Source organism: Coturnix japonica, chromosome Z, assembly GCF_001577835.2.
Source record: "Coturnix japonica isolate 7356 chromosome Z, Coturnix japonica 2.1, whole genome shotgun sequence".
Classification (NCBI taxonomy): Eukaryota; Metazoa; Chordata; class Aves; order Galliformes; family Phasianidae; genus Coturnix; species Coturnix japonica.
The window spans coordinates 58,513,314-58,532,729 of NC_029547.1; the positions used below are offsets into that span (position 1 = coordinate 58,513,314).

The following is a 19,416-nucleotide window of genomic DNA, read 5'->3' on the forward strand; positions in this document are numbered from 1 at the left end:
TTTACAGACAGAGGCTTACCAGAACTGAGAACAAAAGAGTCTATTCTTATGTTCTACTACATCTACAAGCCAAGTTCTCTGCTACAGTTGTGTTACAGGCTTGAAGTATAAAAACAACAAATAGAAATTAATCTTTTTAAGGATATATACTACTAAAAAGGTATAACACGTAAGATCTGGCCAAAATGAACAAGCGTTATACCCGCTAATCATCACCTTCTCCCTCCTCCCTCCTAAGGTCACCACTGCAGGAACTCCATTCTGAGTGAAGGAATAACTATTGCTGGAGAGTCAGGAGATGTTGCAATCGTTACTCTTTAAAGCCTCAGCCCATGATACCTGGAAAGACTCTCCATTCACAAATTTGCTGTTGGCTTAGGTTTAAAAAAAAAAAACAAACACAAAACCAAACCAAAACAAAGAAAGGGGCAGGACAGCACACATGCTATCAGTCATGCTTGCTTTGAAAAACCATGATATACTCCCCCATTTCACAGCTTAAGCACTTATGTGAAACAGTACTCAAGTCCTTGAGGCTATCAGTGTGACAAAAACCTGACTGATTTTCCACTTCATAGTGCCCCTTAAGTCTGAATCAACTGAGACTATTTTCACAGAAAAATAACCATTTCAAGCAATTGCATTCAGCCCCCATGAACACGGAGCAAGCACACAGGGTCTGAACGTGCATTAGCCAATGATTAACACACACCGACAGAGTAGATTCAAAGGGCAAGTATTTCATTTCTCCTTAAGTGCCCACTATGGACCATTAGCAACATGCTTCTGAATACAGCTTTAGCTACCCATTAATGGTTGACCTGAAAGCAATGAGAAAAATATTGCCTTCCCTTTTATTTGTCCCATATGCGAGAGGATGTATTTACTCAGGCAGCCCCAGGCAATCTCTTCACAGTTGCCAATTAATGCATTACACTTCAGCAGCTTCTCAGAAGAGCTCTGTACTGAGTAACACCAGATTTACTGCTACCTATGCAACACTTGATTGTTAAAGCCTCAATGAGAAGGAAATACCAAAAAAACCAGAAAAAACACCACACAAAAAGTCACAAACCCCACTTCAGCTGTGTAAAGAACAAAACCACTGGTCACTGTACAAGGAACAAGACAGCCTGCTTTCAGTGATATAGGACCTTCTTCAATTTGTATTTAGTTAAAACATTCCACATTGATCTATACCTTTGAAAGAGTTTCAGTAGTTTCCCAGCAGCCTCTTTTCTCATGTTGTGGTGCTACCCACTTGCACTGCATGTACCCTCTTACTGCAGCTAGAGCTCACAAAGGATCCTCATTTACTGCACGCCTTTGAAGAGAGTCTTCAGACACTGTTTGCTTTATAAATACATTAGGAGTGGTGTCCAAGCACACAGCTGAGAACGATATCACCTGGTAGGCCTTTCAGGTCACATTAAGCATACAGAGTTCATGTATGATTTTAGCATCAGCACTAAATTATTTAGAGCTGACTTTGTCCTCTGCACATACCTCCATGGAACACCAGCATATGACAAAAAACACTACCACACATCTGTGCCAGGTTTTGTAGTGGTTGGAAGGGACTTTCAGAGATCACCAACTTCAACCCCCCTGCCAAGGCAGGTTCCCTACACAGGTTGCACAGACAGGCGTCCAGGAGGCTCTTGAACACCTACCTGTGCGAGCTGGTATAGGGAACCTACTTCGGCAGAGGGGTTGCACTCAATGATCTCTGGAGGTCCCTTCCAGCTCTTACAATTCTGTGATTCTAGATACTATCTGGCCATTTCATGTGTGGCCTAGTGTTTCAGTCAAGGTCTCTCCTAGCCTCCACCACACATATTTTAAATTCAAGCCCACAATCCCAGCCTCTATCCACTTCTGCAAATCTTTCAAACGAATACAGAGCCAAGATATGTGGCTTTCCTAGAATGAGCTCATGGGTAATTCAACCAGGCTTTCTGGGCTTTGCCTCTGTAGGTATAGTTCCCTCAGGCTGACCCCACCAGGTAAAAACAATGCTCCTTAAGAAGATAAGGGGAGCACTCACTGCTAAAAATAAAAAAGTGAAGTGAACCTGGCAGTTCTTCCACTAAGGAGGCATTCACCCAGTTCAAGACAGCACCACAAACCAGATTTCTAAGCTGCGCAGCTAGGGTGCAACTTGCAGTGGATAAAGCTGTCAAGTTTGCACTGAATTACTAGAGCCCAAAAACTTACCTTCCCCCAAGTACCCCTTCCAAAAGCTGTCTACACAGACACTTCACAGCAGGCTTCAAAGCAGATGATGAACAGCACTTCTCACCAAGAGGACAGTGCTTTCAAGAGAAAGCTTCTTGCACTCCATGAGAAACCTCATTTTCAGTTACTTGGTTTCATCAAGTCTGGCAACACGGTGCTGTAGCTGGCTACCATGTCAATACTAAGAGATTTACATTACAATAAGAAAACTGCGCTTAGTATGGCTTGACAGATTTCAATTTTGGTATCTGGCAGAGATGGAAACCAGGAGCAGTATTACCTATAAGGGTTTTTATTCTTGATTTCAGATGTGATAAAGGTAGTGAAATGACCAAGCCTGACACTAAGCAACATAATCCTTACTGAACTTTTATTTTGCAAATACAGACTGCATCCAACTAATTCCAAAGCACCAACACAATGAGCAAGTTCAGCCACTAAAAGAAAAACTGACAGGAGGAGAGAATCTTTTAGGGCACTTGAAAGTCAAGTCAACAGCATGGAAATTAAGCTACAAAGCAAGGGTTTCTTCAACTGAAGAGGTACTTCAGGCAGCTCAAGAACACTTACCACAGAGAGCAGCATTAAAGACTTGCAGCAAAAAGACAAAAAAAGAGTATCGCAGCTAGACTGTTCACCCAGAGAATGCACTCAGTATCTTTGTTACCATCTAGGAGTGCCTAAACCTAAAATAAATCTTTCTCACTTCTCTATACATTTGTGCAAAACACCACATATAAATCAGTCTGATACTTCAGATGCCATTTCCAGCTGGACATGGAATCTGTATCATGAAAAGCCAGATGCTCAGGGCTAAGAGTTTTTTTCTGCTAATTTCACATCCTGTTTAAATACACATATACTCCCTCCTACAGAAGGAACCTGAACATCCCAGATTCTAGCCTCATCTCCAAGCATTCTGGTACTGCAAAGGAAATGCACCTACACTTACACTAGATCTACCTATAGCTATAAATAGTATGAAAACAAATGGTAGCTTGAGAAAATGAGTACAAAGCCTTGTCCAAGAATACTTTGCTTAAGCCAGGCAAGAAAGACTTGCAGCCAGCCATTTGAAGCTAAGAAGAGAAATCTGCAAATAAGTATTTCCAGTTCTCAGTTTCAGAAGTATAGGATGACCAAGAGGGAGGACTAACGTGCTCATACTGGGTTTCCAACAAAGGAGGATACATCATGCTCTCATAATGGCTGCTCCAAAAGAAAGTACTCAAAGGAATTTGTTAGTACTCTATAGAGGGTATTAGTAATGCACACTGTTCCATGGTTGTGTGGTGAGAAGCGCCAGCAGCCAAAATTAGAGTGGTCTGTTTCAGTAAACCTTCTGCCATGCAATAAGACTTGCAATCACTGCTTACTTCAAGAGAAAAATACCACTGTGAAGTAGCTTTTAATGCTTACTACTTGCACATAAGTGCTTAAGTTATCAGGTTTTTCAAGATATCAAGACAAAAAGTCACAGATGAACATCTTTAAGCAGTTATTTGATAAGCGGAACTTAAAAGCTGGACAGACACATCCTGCCTAATGTATAGAGAAGAGAGGAAAAGCCTTATTTGTCATTTGGACTCCTGGATCTAAAAGGAGCCATACAACACTGCTGCATACAAGTGACAGAAACCTCATGTGACATTCCCTGCAGTGTCAGACAACAAACCAGTGGCCAAGATTTTACCTGATGTTATAACATCTCAAAGAGAAGATTAAAGACAGCTAAAGGAGTCGATTTTCAACATCCTATATGCACTCTATGTTAGGTGGCTGAATAGCAGAGCTGATTCCGTTACCCATGCAAGTACTCATGCTACTAAACATTACTATTTTTTTTACTTAATTACAAAACCATTATCCTAATTAAACCATTTACTTCTCTCTTTCCCCCACCACCAAGTGCTCTCACCCTGAGAGAGAATTAACACACTGACATCACTCCATGAATACAAAACAGCACTGTCCTCAGTCACTTGGCTCCCTTTACCTTCATTGACTCCGAGTACAGTATATATTCCCTAAGCACTGGCAGGAAGTCATCCGTCATATCTTCACTGAGTTCTTCAAGAGCTGTGCAGCAGTTCCCAATGCATGCAGACACTCCTTCCAGTGGCTCTGATAGCTCAACCTCCAGCCCACCCCAGGTTGAATAAATAGGTCCATATTCTCGTAATTCCACCAAGTATTCTGCAGATGCAAAAGGGAAAAGAAAATGAAAACAGAGAATAAACTGGGCAAAAGTATCTGCAAACACTTACATTAAAAAAGAAGAAATTATGACCAAGCTTGGCACACGTTAACTCTCATAGCAGTCTAGTGTTGTAATAACATCCTAATCATCAGAGCTCCACAGCTGCATGGGGGAGACTGGTCCACATTACACCAGCTTAGCTGACTTTTCCTGAATACTTCTGTACACATAAATATTTACTTCTGTATGGAAGCCAAAGTCATATCTTATACATGTAAAACTTAGTTGCTTCATCAAGACAAATGCATTAAGGTTATCATCTTCAGAATACCACTAGTACTCTTCCAGCTAAAATCTACAGGCTTTCTTCTTCCCAAAAGCCCTCTGAGAAATACCTATCAGTAAGAAAATAGGTTAACATAACAAGAGTAACTTTAAAAACGTTCAGATTTGAGCTAAGACAAGATACTGTGTTAGGTTGTTTTAAACCTGCAAGAGGCATTAGAATTTACGCTCTGTGTGGCTCATTACATGTCACAGTCGTTGAGGTTATGCTAGCAATGCTACCAACCAGAAAAAGATTGACAACCCAGAAGTATAAAAGTTGAACACATTAGTCCTTACCCAACTGTTCCTTGATAATCCGCTGTGCTATCCTGTCAATGGTACCAAGTTTCAGAGAGAATGTGTCTAGATACTCTCCAATGGCTGCAAACTCCAGTGGACGACTTCTTAATTTGTAACCTCCTGTGACATATTTGACTGACTCCCCCACCTTTGACAGCAATGCCATTCCTTGCTTTTTGTATGCATTAAGATCCTGGCAGGCAAGAACAAACAATATTTGAGTGTTGCAAGACCAGTACAGCAAAAGATCAAACATTGCAAAGGCAAAAGATTACATGCAGCATGTAGCATTGGACATAAAACCTTACCTTGTACAAGTCAGACAACCTAGCAGAGTTTCAAGGCTACTTCTGGACAGAAATATACCATCCAGGAGAATGGTATGGGGTATACTGTGAGTAGTAAGTGTCCCCATCAATGTGTGTGGCTGGACTTTCCCATGTTCCTGCATTGCAACCAGGGACACAGTGACACGAGCAGATCTATTTCCATCAAGACTTCTTGACAATCATTCAGTAAACTTTAAATGGCAAGGTTTTGCTAACACGGTGTCTGCAGAAGTGGACTGTGTGAGCAGAACCCAGAAGCTGCCCCATGTCAGAACAAAGCCAGTCCCAGCTGCTTCAGAAAGCATTGCCCGACCTGAGCCACAAGTGACGTTGGGTGTGCTCCGGGACAGAAAACTTAAGATAGGGAAAAAAGAGCTGCACAACAGAGAGAAGTCTGTAATGTGGAAGAAGCAGCCCCACTAACCCCAAGGTCAGTGCAGGAGGACAGGAGGTGCTCCAGGTATGGAGCAGAAGCTCCCTGCAGCCCAGGAGAGGCTCATGTTGGAGCAGGCTGCCCCCTGCAGTGCAGCCATGGAGAAAACCCCGGTGCAGCAGTGGATGTGGCCTGGGGGAGGCAAAAGCACTCTCAGCAAGAGCTGCAGCTCAATGAGAGCAGCCTAGAGCAGAGCAAGAAGCCCAGGGGAACTGCTGCTGCCCATGGGGATCTATGTGGAGCAGTGCCTGAAGGGTGGGCTCTGTGGTATGGAGCTGTGTTGGAGCAGTGCTTGGAGAGCTGCAGCTTATGGGATGCTCTTGCAGGAAGGACTGCATCCATGGGAGGGACCCACATGCAGGAAGTGACCATGGAGTGGTAGAGACTGTGCATTATGGAGTGACTGCAGCCTCCACTCCCCTGTACTACTCAGGCATACAAAGTAGAAAAGGGTGGAAGGATAGGAAGGTGGTTTTAAGTTTGCTTTTAGTTCTTACTGCTCTAGTCTTTAACCCATAGACAATAAATTAAATTCATCTTACTTTGGCTGAGTCTGTCCTGCCTACATTAGTAACTGGTGAGTTTTCTCACTGCCTATTTCAACTCAAAGTATTTTGTTCCTCCAGTTTTGTTGAGAAAGAAGAGTGAGAGCAGCACAGAGGAACTTGTCTACCACAGCAAACATTTAAGACACAGCCTATAATACCAGCATCATGCACATCCATTAGTTGGCTCTGATAGGCTAATACAGAGCTATGGATTGCATGTCATAGTCCTCTCAGACTATACACTAGCTGTATAGTCTGACAGGACAAAGAAGACTGTACAGAGGAGAAAGTACAGCCTGGGGAAACTAGCACAGCTAGTGCTTGTATACTGACAATCTTCAGAGGATTTCTGATGACAGCACATCAGAAAATGTAGTCTTAATTGGGCAAAATGCCATTCACTGTGCACTTTACTTGTTCCATCAAGGGACACTATTCAACTTAAAGACTTGCTGAAGAGTTGAAACAGCATAACAAAGACAAATTTCCAAACAGAGCAGACCTACAGAGACCAAGAATCAATATATGGTAGCATAAAAATCAGATTACTTAATTATGTTTTAAATGTTCTTGAAAAAAAGAATACAAAATTCCATATTCAAAACATGCACTGAGCTATTTCTTTTCAAGTACTTACATAAAACTAAATCTGATTAAGATAACCTAACATTCAACAGCTACAATCATTCTGAATTATGTTTGCATTCAAAATGAAGTGGTTCCTTGACTCTTGCCCTCTGTCTGTTTGACGTGTTACGTGCATGTAGGCATCGGAAACAAAAAAAAACAAACTGATTCTTTTGAGCATTCTACCATCTTACTAATCCAAACAGGAAGTTCAAAGAAAGGCTGTTTTCCCTTCTCAGCCAGGACTTTCTGCAATAACTAAATTCTGAAGTCCTAATAGAGTGAACTGATCTCTCATTGCTACAATAAATAATGTACTAGCACCAAAGACAGACTGGAAAACATTTCCTTTTCTCCCAATATTCCTAGACTCTCCATATTGTCCAAGCGAAGGATATTACACAGGGCTGAGGATAAAGGCTTTAACATTCATTTTACAAAGATGAAACAATGGTAGAAGAGAACTAAACAATTAAGTATTTTACATCATGCTTTGACAACTGAAAAGCAGAGCAAGTCTATCACATGCCTAACTATCAAGAGCTAATCCTACTGCTAAAGCAAGCCTAAAAATGCAACGTTCACCACGAGTGGAGGGGTGAAGAAAAAAAAGGGAATTTGAGACTGAGTCTCACATTACTATCAAGCAGAGCATCAAAGTGAGCTCAAATTAAGATTCACATTTGAGTGAGGTAGTGTTATGTGACACTGGAGAAATATGCTTTTGCAGTTCTCCTCACTTATTAGGTCAAACCCTAACAACCTTGAGCTTATTTAAAATGCAGTTCAAAAGACAGACAAAGAAAATTACTCGTAGGTGCTTTGTGCAAAAGACGAGCATGAAGTTATTGACCAAGAACAAACAACAATGGAGTCTTCACCCTTTGCTTTGGAGGCAAAAAGTGCAAGCAGCATAGAAGCATGAACCAGGATGGAAAAAAAAAAAACAACCAAATCTGCAAACTTTTGTGCAAGAGATCTTTCTTCCTCTTTTACTCCTGTTCACCCTGAAAAGAGGATTTTACATGGCCTACAGTTTTTTCTGTTCTGAATCTCTCTTGCATCACAGCAGTACACTTCAGAATACACTTTTAAGGGGCCTCTATACAAGGATACAGAACAAGCACATCTGGAAAAGAGGATTTCTATCTGCAGTCTGCACTTTTTCTAGCAAATCAAACCAGAACAGTTGTAACACAGATGTAACATCAAAAGTCCCCCACACGACCCTGGTCTTTTAGGGCAAGCTCTGCCCCACACATACAGTTTTATTAACAACTCCTTACTTTTATTTCAGAAAAGATTGCAAAGGAGCCTGTTCTGCTGTCCATGTCAGTGACTGGGTTTGGATGTCACCTGCTTACCTTGGCTGTGAGAAATACGTTGAAATGCTCATTAAAAGAAAGCACCGGATGATCAGTTATCCTCTTCAAGAATTTGTCTAATGCTTTCCTCCTCGTCTCCACAAACTCTTCAGAAAAGCGATCAACAACACCCTTCACCACAAACTTCTCTGGAAGTGGCTGAGAGAGACAAACAAAACACACAAGATTCAAAAGACCCAAAAAAATACTTGTAGTTAGAAACATGCTAAACAATCTAACTCCATTCTCAACAGGAACTGAAATTCTGTTAATAGGGACCATACATAAAAAAGGATGCAACCCCTCCTCTGAATCATACTTTAGTAACTCTGGCCTAATCCTAGCAGCTCAGCATAAGACAGCAGAGTCTACTACTATGGTTTAGTACTAAGCACACTAAGTACTTCCAGGACAGCCTACAGCATTTTCCTCCAGCCACCATCCATGATGGAGCACCAGCTCTAAAGCGGACACCAGAACAGCTGCGCACCATTCACCACAGTAAAAGGCATGCATATAGATACACATATATGCTTGCATGCACGCACTGAGAATGAGCATTCAAAGAGCGTGGCTCATTTCAAGGTAACCTGGAAAACCTAACAACTCTGCCTCCTCCACCTCCTCTCTAATCTACATCTAGAGCTCCTATACAGGGCTTTTCTGTAGAATTCAAGAGTCTTGGAGCCTCTAGCCTTAGTGACAGAACTTCAATGATCAAAGGAATACAGACAAGTTTGTCATGGCAAATGCTCAAGCAGACCAGGCCAGACATTTCCTGAAGTAGCTGCCATACTGCACCCTTGGTCATCTATCAGTCAGCATTCCTGAGCATGCCTGTGTAGGTGACAAATGTCTGCCAACACATTCACTCTTTCACCTTACTTCTATTTCACCTCCACCAGTTCATCTCTGCAGTTCAACATAACATGTAAGCTTAAGACAGCCTCAAGGACTATTAGTTCTGTTGTATTTAGCTTCTTATGCTTGGTCTTCACACTTCAAAGCATCCCTCTGGACAGACTAGCTCTTTAAGCTTCAGCCTCAGCATGACTGTCTGCATTCAAACACAATTTCTGCTTTTGTTCATTCAAGACAGCATAAACTGTCCCAAAAGACCAATATCTGTTTTAAAATCACACTTTGCATTTTACTGTTTTGAAAGGTTGCCCAGCCAGATAACTTGCTTGCTCTTATGCTAGCAATGGTGATCTTATTCAATAAATTAATGGTTCTCCTCTATAAGGGCTCTTTGTGACCTCAAACCAGTGGCCAAAATAATTCAAAGAAATTAAAGCATATGCAAATACTTCTTACACTCTCCTCTAGCTGCTGTAGAATACATACATAAAGACTGCACCTCCAAACATACAATAAAAATAAACAAACATAAAAGCAGCTCCCACCACAGCCCTATAACCAGTTTGTGTAATTGAAGGCTTGTCTCATTACCCTGAACATTCATATCAATCATCTTAGTTAAATCAATATAAGGTACACTCTTAATTAGATTTTTTTCAGATGAATAATGCTTACTGCAGTAGCCTTCAGGGAGGAAAAAATTATTTTCCCTTGCTTTGTATGCTTTAGCTGGAACTCTGCATTTCAAAAATCACTCCCCTAGCTCAACACACTTGAGGAAAAGGACAAGCTGGACATCTAGTTTGCAGAGCTCCCATTCTGACAGACACCCAAGATGGGACAGAATAACAACTGAAGTCTGAGAACTTGAGAACCACAGAATCTTTGTTACAATTTCTGCCACTTAACATGACTTTAGCTGTCTGCATTAAGCTGGTTCATTTATATAGGATTTCCTTCTGCAAGCAAGGTGGCTTTACATAAACACTGAGCCTTTAAGATTCGCATAAAATTATACCCAACAGTGTTTTTGGTATATCAAATCACATACTTCAAATTAGATGAAAGTGTCTACGATACAGCCCAGCCAGCAGGACATTTAGCCTTTGGCAAGATCCAGCAAACCAGAAACAGAAGAGCTGGACAGCTTTCTTGAAGACATCTGCTCCACAGAGAGTCCTAATCTTCTTGTTTTAATACTGTTTATAATTCAAGTTGCTTCTTTTATGGCATTCATTCACATCTCAGAAATTGATGTTCACATTTCAGTGCAAGACAGCACAGAAGCATTATTTAATTTCCCCTTCTAAAAGCCTAGATTTAAGCCTTATCAAACAGGCTCTGAAAGTACAGGGCTATGAAGCTACTGTTACTAGTTCAACTACAAAGGAAAGTAACAAGTGGAGACATAGTTGTAGGTACATGACAAATTTAACAGCTAAATTCTACTTTCAGTATAACTCTAACCCATTTCAGTAGCTCAGTATGCCATGAAACTACTTGCAAATGAGAACAGAGTTTGGCCACACTGTAGCAGCCAAAAACAAGAGAAACAGAGCATAAGACAAGAAATTACAGTAAGCACTTCAGTGAGCTACAGCTCTAGTTTTTTATTTAGTAGACCTTCAGAGGTCCATCTGAAATAGCACACACAGCTAGCAAGCGATATCTTTGCTGTGTGTTTCTTCTCTCCCTTAACTAACAGACTACATTTCCTTGTGTGGCTCACAGGCAGCAGAGTTTACTGCAATCAGAAATGGCTCAAAGGACCCCAGCACCACCACTCAAAGACAAGATCCTTGGAATCTTAAAGGCTTACCTTTACAGAAATTGACCTCAGTTTGTTTTGTTTTTTTTAACAGCTGCTTGAAATAACAGCTGAGATAAAGTCTCAGATCTTAGTAACGAAAGAGGAAAAAAAAAAAAACAACCCTATTCAGTCTTACTTGGGCTGCTGAGCATTAGCTATTAAGACTCCCTGCACCAGGAAGACATCAGCCTTTACAGGAAGATTTTAGGCCTTACCAAGGAAAACAATCCCCTTCCTGAATTTTGTCTGACAGAAGGTGTGCAAGGACTGCACCACCTCAGTTCACAAATACAGATATTCCTAGTTTGGCTAGGAAACATCCTTTCAGAATACACTAGAGTCACAGTACACTTCAAACTGCCATTAGCCTCCACTCTCCATCCACTTGTAAGCAATGAATACATAAAACATTCGACAATCTCCCCATCACACCATTGTATGGAGGAGATTAAGAGGCAAGTCCATCACCGTTACCACAGTGAATTTGCACAGCGGCAGACCAAGAAGGCAGGGTGACCTGTTTCCACACATTTTAGAAGAGGCACACTTAAGAGACTGCCTTGCTCTGTAGCAGGTTTTGTGTTCAATATTAGACCAACTTGTGCTATTTGTACGAAAGCATCCAGTCCAGTGTGTATCAAATTCTCTGCCACAGAAAAGCAGTTTGATTCCCTTACTATAAATTACCTTCTGCTGCTAGAGTATGCCAGCTTGAGGCAGCACTGGCAGGCCGCAATTAGAAATTCACAGAACCTTAACCTGGACATCTTCAGCTATTCAGAAAACAGGAACAGACAAAGGACTGGGAAACTGATTAACTCTCCCCACCCTGGACAGGCTCACTCCTTCCTCTCTTTTTCCCCACCCTTCACTAAATGTTTTTTGGTGCCAGGCATTGGGGTAATGTAATTTTGTGAAATACTGCTTATCTTCAAAAGACAGAACTATTATTCCAGTTGGAGGCATGTCTCAGAAAATTAAAAAACTTAAATAGCTCCTGGTACAGCTTAACTGAATAATTCTCACAAGCTACTCCTTGCTGAGGGAGAGAGAGCATAAAACAAAGTTGCTCTCATATCAGTTGGGCAAGTGAAGGTATGTTAAGAGTGTTGTTATTTCCTGACAACTGACCTACTACAGACCTTCCTGGATTTCCTTGCTCAGAAGAGCTGATGGCATGATCACACAGTCTTCCTACTTTTTCCACATTTTGTAAAAAATGAAATACAGACTGCTAAAGATCATTATCAGTCCACTCATATGAAATAGTGATCAGACTGCCTGTAAGCTTCAGAGACAGAAATGGTGCAGTAGTTTAGCTAAACCTCTGTCTACTGAACATATGAAATAGCTGCCACGCCATCAGTTAAGATCTCCAAGTCTGCGCTCTTAAATGCTAAAACAAGTGGTCTTGAAACATACCCTTTAAAATCAGCTCAAAAGACAAACTTGAATGTTGATACTAAGATTTGAAGAACCTGTGTAACTTTTCTAAGGCCTCATACTCAGGAATTCAGATGTAATAATTGTGCAAGCAAGTTGAGCACATTCTACTTACAGTTGGACAAGTGTTGTCATCAGCCTTTTCCCTGCAGGAGGCTGCCAAAGCTCACCTCTCAGGTGCTGCACTTAAGAAAGAAGTTAAAGCTTCTCAATCAGCCAAAAAATCAGTAGAGCTTCTCACTCTTGTAGCAGAAAACTGAATAAAATGCTGTATTTTAAGCTAAAGGAGTGTTACACTCTTTGAAGACAAATATACAACTTCCTTAACAGCAGATTCTTGCTTACTACCTACGGGAATGAGATGTGTTGGCTGTGACTCTTCCAGCTTGATTCTCAACCAGTCAAAGTCTTGGTACCGCCGGCGAACAGAATACTCTGGCAAATCAAACTCAGCTCGGGTGGTCTGCAAAATAAGATCAGGATAAGTTTAGTACACATGAAAACCCCTCAACTTCAAAATTTAGTAGCAATACAACACAGCCATCACTGGTAAGGATGAGGACAGACAAGCCTTGCAGTACGCTCCATCCCCGAAATGAAGTTTAGAAGCTGCATGAAAGAAATGCCCTTTGGCCTTATAAGCAGAGGTAAAGTCAACAATAAGAAAAATGAGTGCTTGGGATGTGTTCTTGAAGTTTATCAGCATTACTTTGCACATTCTCAAATTCTGTGGGGGCAGTCTGGGAAGATGAGAATATTGTGAACTATGTTAATCTCTTGGCAGTCACACGTTTGAGGAGAATGCACTTCTTCACTACAAGGACGAGACTACTTAGCAATCAAGAACTAAAAGCAAAGACAGTTCATGACTTGTTTACTTGTGAAGTAGTTTAACTGTGGGAGAAGAATGTTTCACCACTACTCTGTATTCCAGAATCCACAGGCTTGTTAAACGCCTTCATTACTATAAGATTAGAGTATAAGGCATTGCTAAGTTTACTGAAGGAAAAGTTTTGTTGATTTTCTAGAAGGAACCAGTTTGTCTAGATGACATTCACACGGGGTATGCCAAATTTCAGCATCAATATATTAAGTTAAATAATTCAAATTTCCATTCATTAAGACAAGGAGTTACACTTGCCATTACAAGTCTGAGGAAGAAGACAGGTACATAGAGAAACTGTTGGCAAATGTTTTAAGTCTTTAAACAGTTTGTAGAATAGAAAGCTAATGACATGGGACTGCTTACACAGTACACACTACAGCTGCCTACCAACATTAAAGAAACTGGTCACTAACTATGGGATTCTGACAAAGAACTTAGTAGCAGATAATCCTGACTGGAAGGTAGACAGTCCTTACTGTAATGTCTCACCAAGAAGTACAACTCAGAGAAACCTAAGGAGTCATACCTAGTTATCTGCAGCAACATCAAAACCATTTTGCAATGACTGTTGCATGTTGGTAATGCACCATCACATCTACAGCCAGACATCAAAAACTTTGCATTTAGGAAGACACTTTAGTTCCCCCAGCTTTCAACTACCATTGTATCCATCACTGGGCTGTTTTGCTACTCCTAGCCACTGAATGCCATGCTAAATTCCAGCAGTGATTTTGTATTTACTTCCAGACTGATGGCAACTTCCACATACAGCACTATCTGGAGAGAGCCAGGTGAGTACCCTTTAAACACAATTAATCATTTCATTTGCTTTCTGTATGGTTCCAGCTCTCCAGCAACTACACACCTGCCTACCAATCCCCACAGGGTATCCTGTGCAAATTCTAAGCCAGCAATCTCTTTAGAAAGAACCAGCAGCCTTAGCATGCCATCAGCACAACAGCAGCTTTAGTATACACTGAACAATATGCTACCATAACATAACCTAAGAAATGGTTTGTTTTCTGTTTCTTTGTACCTTTCATTTCTAGAACAGAAGACATCAAGCTCACCTCATCCCTGTTCTGATTTGGTAGCTATGGTAAGAAGTATATTTAAGTACATACACTAACACAATGAATGCTCATTAGTGGAACGTAAATATTTGTGAATAAGGGACTGCCAAGACTTAGATATCCACTGTGGATTTGTATTCTAGTCAGCTACATATCAGAGCAGCACCAGCTTCTTTAACACAGCAGAGTGCCTCAGCACAAATGAGATTTTCAGTGCCTTATATGACACATTTATAATGGTTTGGAGTAAGACAGTGAGCACTGGTACACTAGAATAAGATAAAGCATACATGTGTGAAGAGCCCTCACCAGCCAGAACTGACTGCTTTGTCCTGTTAATGGGAAGCTGTATTTCACCTTGCAGAATAGCATCTGAAATTGAAATGAAATGTAACAATTTAATAGAAGAGAGAGCTTGTGTGAACTGGCTGTGAGAGGGTAAAGTCCTCTGAAAAGAGATCATAGGGTGGATGAGTAATTGAGATGTCTACACAAGACACTGCCATACCCTGTAGCACAACAATGAAAGTGCAGTGTCCAGTCTGCCAGCTTTGAGAACCTTACTAATAAGTGTTCTGCTAACAGTTACAGAAAACCATTAGTTGCTACTTCATCTGGAAAAAGGGAGGCAGAGCTTAAGGAAGATAAGTCCTAATCTACAACCTTAGTATCAGTTAGAGCTCATCTACAGCAAACTGTCCCTGTTGCCTTTAGGTTACAAATAGATTTGTAAAGTTTTCCATTTTTCAGGTTTTGTTCTTCAAAAGGAGCCAAATGAAAATGCATCATATTCATCAGCATTTCAGCGTTTGCTGTATGAGCTGTCAGATCTAGAGAGCAAATAAGCTTTTCAAAGGCTATTTGGACAGAACATAAGAGCCCTTCAAGGTTTTAACCACATCTCACTAATGCTGAAAGAATTTGGATTTCAGAATGGTTATTCATTAGCTTGGCACAACTTACTTTTTCCAGACTGTTCACAGAATGGAAGAGGGTCTTGCCACCACCCACGGATGGCAAGTGAAGTCTAGGTTTTTGACAGAGTCATATTCCTCCTGCTTTCTCACTAAATACATAAATCTCATTTTTCAAGGACAAGTTTTTCCCAGAGGAATCTGAGAAACTGATGTGGCAGACCTCAGCCTCCCAAAAATAATGGGTAAGACACTTCCAGGGATTTACTGAAGATTCCAGCACAGTTCCACTAAGTAAGCACTGCAGTATTCCAGGCTCAGTTTCACTTGTCAAAAAGCAGGAAGGGTTACAGACTTTCACATCTTGTTGGAAGCGCAATTAAGCTGCACCTCAAGTACTGTGTTCAGTTTTGGGCCCCGCACTGCAAGAAAGACATTGTGGCCCTGGAGCATGTTAAAGAAAGGCAACAAAGCTGTTGAGGGGCCTGGAGCATAGGCCATATGAGAAGCTGAGGGAGCTGGTATTGTTCAGTCTGAAAAAGAGAATACTCAGGGAAGAACTTATTCTTCTCTTTAACTACCTGAATGGAGGTTGTTGTGAGCTGCGCATCAGCCACTTCTCCCATGTAACTAGAGGGAATGGCTTCAAGCTGCACCAGGGGAGGCTCATGCTGGATGTTAGGAAGTACTACTTCTCTAGAAGAGTAGTCAGACAGTAGAATGAGCCACCCAAGGAGGTGGTGGAGTCACCGACCCTGAAGGTGTTCAAGGAACATTTGGACGTTGTGGTGAGGGACATGGTCTAGTGAGAAGTAGTGGTGATTGGTGGATGGTTGGACTGGATAATCTGGTAGGTCTTTTCCAACCTTGGTGATTTTGTGAAACACCAACTCTTGGTGCTTCTTCTTTCTTGAAAAGAGTTAGCAGCCAAACCTAATACTAGTCTGTGACAACTATATACAAGTAATCATTTTCCTCACTCTAGTTCTGGTCTTATGCTCACTAAACATTTTAAATATATTTACCCCATGCTAGTATTGTAGCCATAGTAAAAAATGCTACTTAAAAAAAAAAACAAACAGAGAATGGCAAGGGAAAGGCAACAGTGGTTGCAAACAGGGTATGAGAAACAGCCAGCAAAGTCAGGTCTGACTTGCTTGCCCCATTCTTTAGGGGATTCTTATTCTGCTGTTGTTAAATGTGTTAATCCATAAGACTTGCTGAGAAACACTACTTGGCTGTAAGAAGAAAGCTGTGAAAGCAGGAATACAAGCAAGACCAAGATAACTCCATACTTTTCAGGTCAGCTTCAATGCAAGCCTGTTAGACTAAACTTTCTAGATCCTTCCCAAGCCACCACTATCTGCAAACAAAAATGTCAGTACATAGGGAGTCTGAGGCATACTGGAAGACCTCTGTTTCTGCTGTCGCAATAGAAGACCTTTCTAAAAGAAGGGGGAAAAAAAGCAAACAGGAAAATATTACTGCAGTCAGGTTACATGCTTTCTCTAAGTGGTTTCCAGCCAGAGACTCGAGCATGTGTTACAGTAATGATAATTACATTCCCCTCAGATGACTGGAACAAGACTGGCTGTAAAGATATGAACTACAATCTGAAAGTAGAAACATCACCACCTACCCTCATTACAGCATCTAAGGTTTATTCCTATGCAGCTTTTGCCATGTTTAATTACTGCTTTCAGCTACAGTGGCTGGCTGGGCAATTACCTTGGCATCAAAGAAGACTTGTTTGTACAAGCCATTAATACGGTTAAACTTCCAACCAGATTTTTCAAACAATAGAAGACTAGATTGTTGACTCAAGGGGTTAGCCAGAAGTTTACAAGAATAAGTAATAAACTCAAATAGGTGAGGTGATTGATAAGAATAAATAATGCATTGTTTTAAAATAGTACTGTAATGCTACAATACAGTAGCATTATGTGCTACAGCGAGATGCAGAATAAAGCAAGTGTTAACAGACAGATAGGTTGATATAAAATCTGTGTAGGTTTTTTAGATTAAGAAAAAAAGGCAACAGTGAATTAACACATCTGTTCTAAGGTAAATGCCTTATCCACCTTCTAGATTCTGGTTTAAGTGAAGCTGTTGAAGCAGGTGCAGAGAGCCATGAGGATTATCAGTGGGCTAGAGAACCTTTCCTATGAAGAAAGGAGGGAGCTGGGCTTATTCAGCCTGGAGAAGGTTCTGGGGAGACCTAACTGCAGCCTTACAGTACTTAAAGAGTGCTTATAAACAGGAGGGATACCAGACCAACCAATAGTAACAGGACAAGGGGGGAACAGTTTTACACCAGAAGAGCAGAGATTTAGGTTAATCATTAGGAAGAAATTCCTTACTTGGGGTACATTGGCACAGGCTGCCCAAGGAAGCTGTGGCTGCCCCATTCCCAGAGATGTTCGATGTCAGGTTGGATGGGGCCCTGGGCAGCCTCATCTAATGGTCAGCAACCCTGCCCACAGCAAGGGGCTAAAACTGGATGGGCTTAAAGGTCCTTTCCGATCCAACCCATCCTATGATTTTATGATGAAGAAGGGAGCCCTTGTATTAACACAAATTTCCAAGCAGAAGAACAAGAGTACCGCTGTGCAAAGACAGTTAATCTTGACAGAATAATCAGGTCTTCAGCCTATTCCTTCTGATCTTATAAAAGCCAAAGGCTAAGTCACTCCATGTAAGAATTTCCTTTAATACTTAGAATTTTCCAGTTAAGATACATTATTTCTTGCAAGACTAAGATGAAACAATTAAGAATGGCAGGCCTATGTTAAACCTGCAATAAGAGCTGCTTCTATTTTCAAGACCACATTTTCCCTGGTGCAACCTGGAAGTGGAACTTCTGAGTGGAACTTTTATTTGCATGCTGTAAATCTTTCTGGACAAGTGGATAAGGTATAAACATAGTGAAGCTAGCAGACACTTTTTACATTAGATAGCTACAAGTGCTCAAAGAAGAAGATGCCAATATTACTCAAAGTGGATGCTAATGAGAACTTCTAGTTAACAGAAATTAAAGTTCCAGCTGTGAATGCAATAGGCTTTTCAGTGTGCTTTTCCTAAGTATAATTAGGTCACATTAATGGCTGGCCTACACTGCCTTAAAAAAAACTCATATACTTTCAGATACAGTAGCATTCTAACACTACTTAGTTCTAACAGCCAACAACTGCAAGGAAGCTATTTTACATTCAAGGATGAAAATTACAATATTATGATCTAGATAAGCAGATGATCGAGGAAGCGTGATGGACATTTAAGCAACAAGTTTAAAGAATTTCAGAGCACAATAGACAAAATGAGTGAAGACCACCAGTGAATCAGCAAGCAGGTTAATTTCCCTCAAGCAGAGGTACCTCAAATTAAATTGGTGGCAGATTACTTTGTATGAAAATTTTTCAAGCTAAACAAACTGGCTTTTCAAGTTTACAAATTGTTCTGTTTAACAAAAAGAGACAAGATCTAAGCTGACACATTAAAAGCTTTATATTACTTCACATACTGAAGTAGTAACAGTTCTTGTAAGAGAAGTCACACCATCAATACATTTATTACAAGGTACTGAAAGACATTAAGTTCCAGTCCATAAGATAAAAGAGATAGAACACAAGGCATCAACATCCAGAGCATTCCCTCCAAAAACAAAACGAACAACAAAAAAACTTTCCAAGAAGAAAAGCAGTAGAGAAGGAGTATGTTGCTTAGTACCTTTGTTGTAACCCTATACGTGATGTAAGTCTCCATTGTGCATACGTGTTTTTTGGGATCATCAACGGTAACGAACAAGTCTTTTGTTTCCCCATCCAAGTCATCATCCAACTGCAGCCTGTTGAGGAGAGATGAGGAAGATGCTGGGCTGGAAGTGTCAACTGGTGTGCCGTTGGGTAGACTGAGATCCTGTTTTGAAAATAAATAAATAATCACAAAGTTTTAGATAAATGAAGAGATTCACCATAAAGCAGTGTTCTTCAATATGCTTCTGACAAGCTTCACTGATACTTCTTTTTGGCCATTATCACACGGTTTCTTTCAGCAGTTTCAAGGA

General features: G+C 40.8%; 1 protein-coding gene across 2 annotated transcripts in view; it reads right to left on the reverse strand.

Annotated features, from left to right (window-relative positions):
• SNX30 (sorting nexin family member 30) overlaps positions 1–19,416 on the reverse strand; it is a 46,595-nt gene that overhangs the window by 7,909 nt on the left and 19,270 nt on the right. For both annotated transcript variants that reach the window (XM_015849851.2, XM_015849852.2), the window contains 5 exons: positions 19,080–19,268; positions 12,833–12,943; positions 8,367–8,525; positions 5,063–5,258; positions 4,235–4,434 (listed from right to left, as the gene is read on the reverse strand). In XM_015849851.2, the coding sequence (XP_015705337.1) occupies positions 4,235–4,434; positions 5,063–5,258; positions 8,367–8,525; positions 12,833–12,943; positions 19,080–19,268 (855 nt within the window). The remainder of the gene's footprint in view (positions 1–4,234; positions 4,435–5,062; positions 5,259–8,366; positions 8,526–12,832; positions 12,944–19,079; positions 19,269–19,416) is intronic.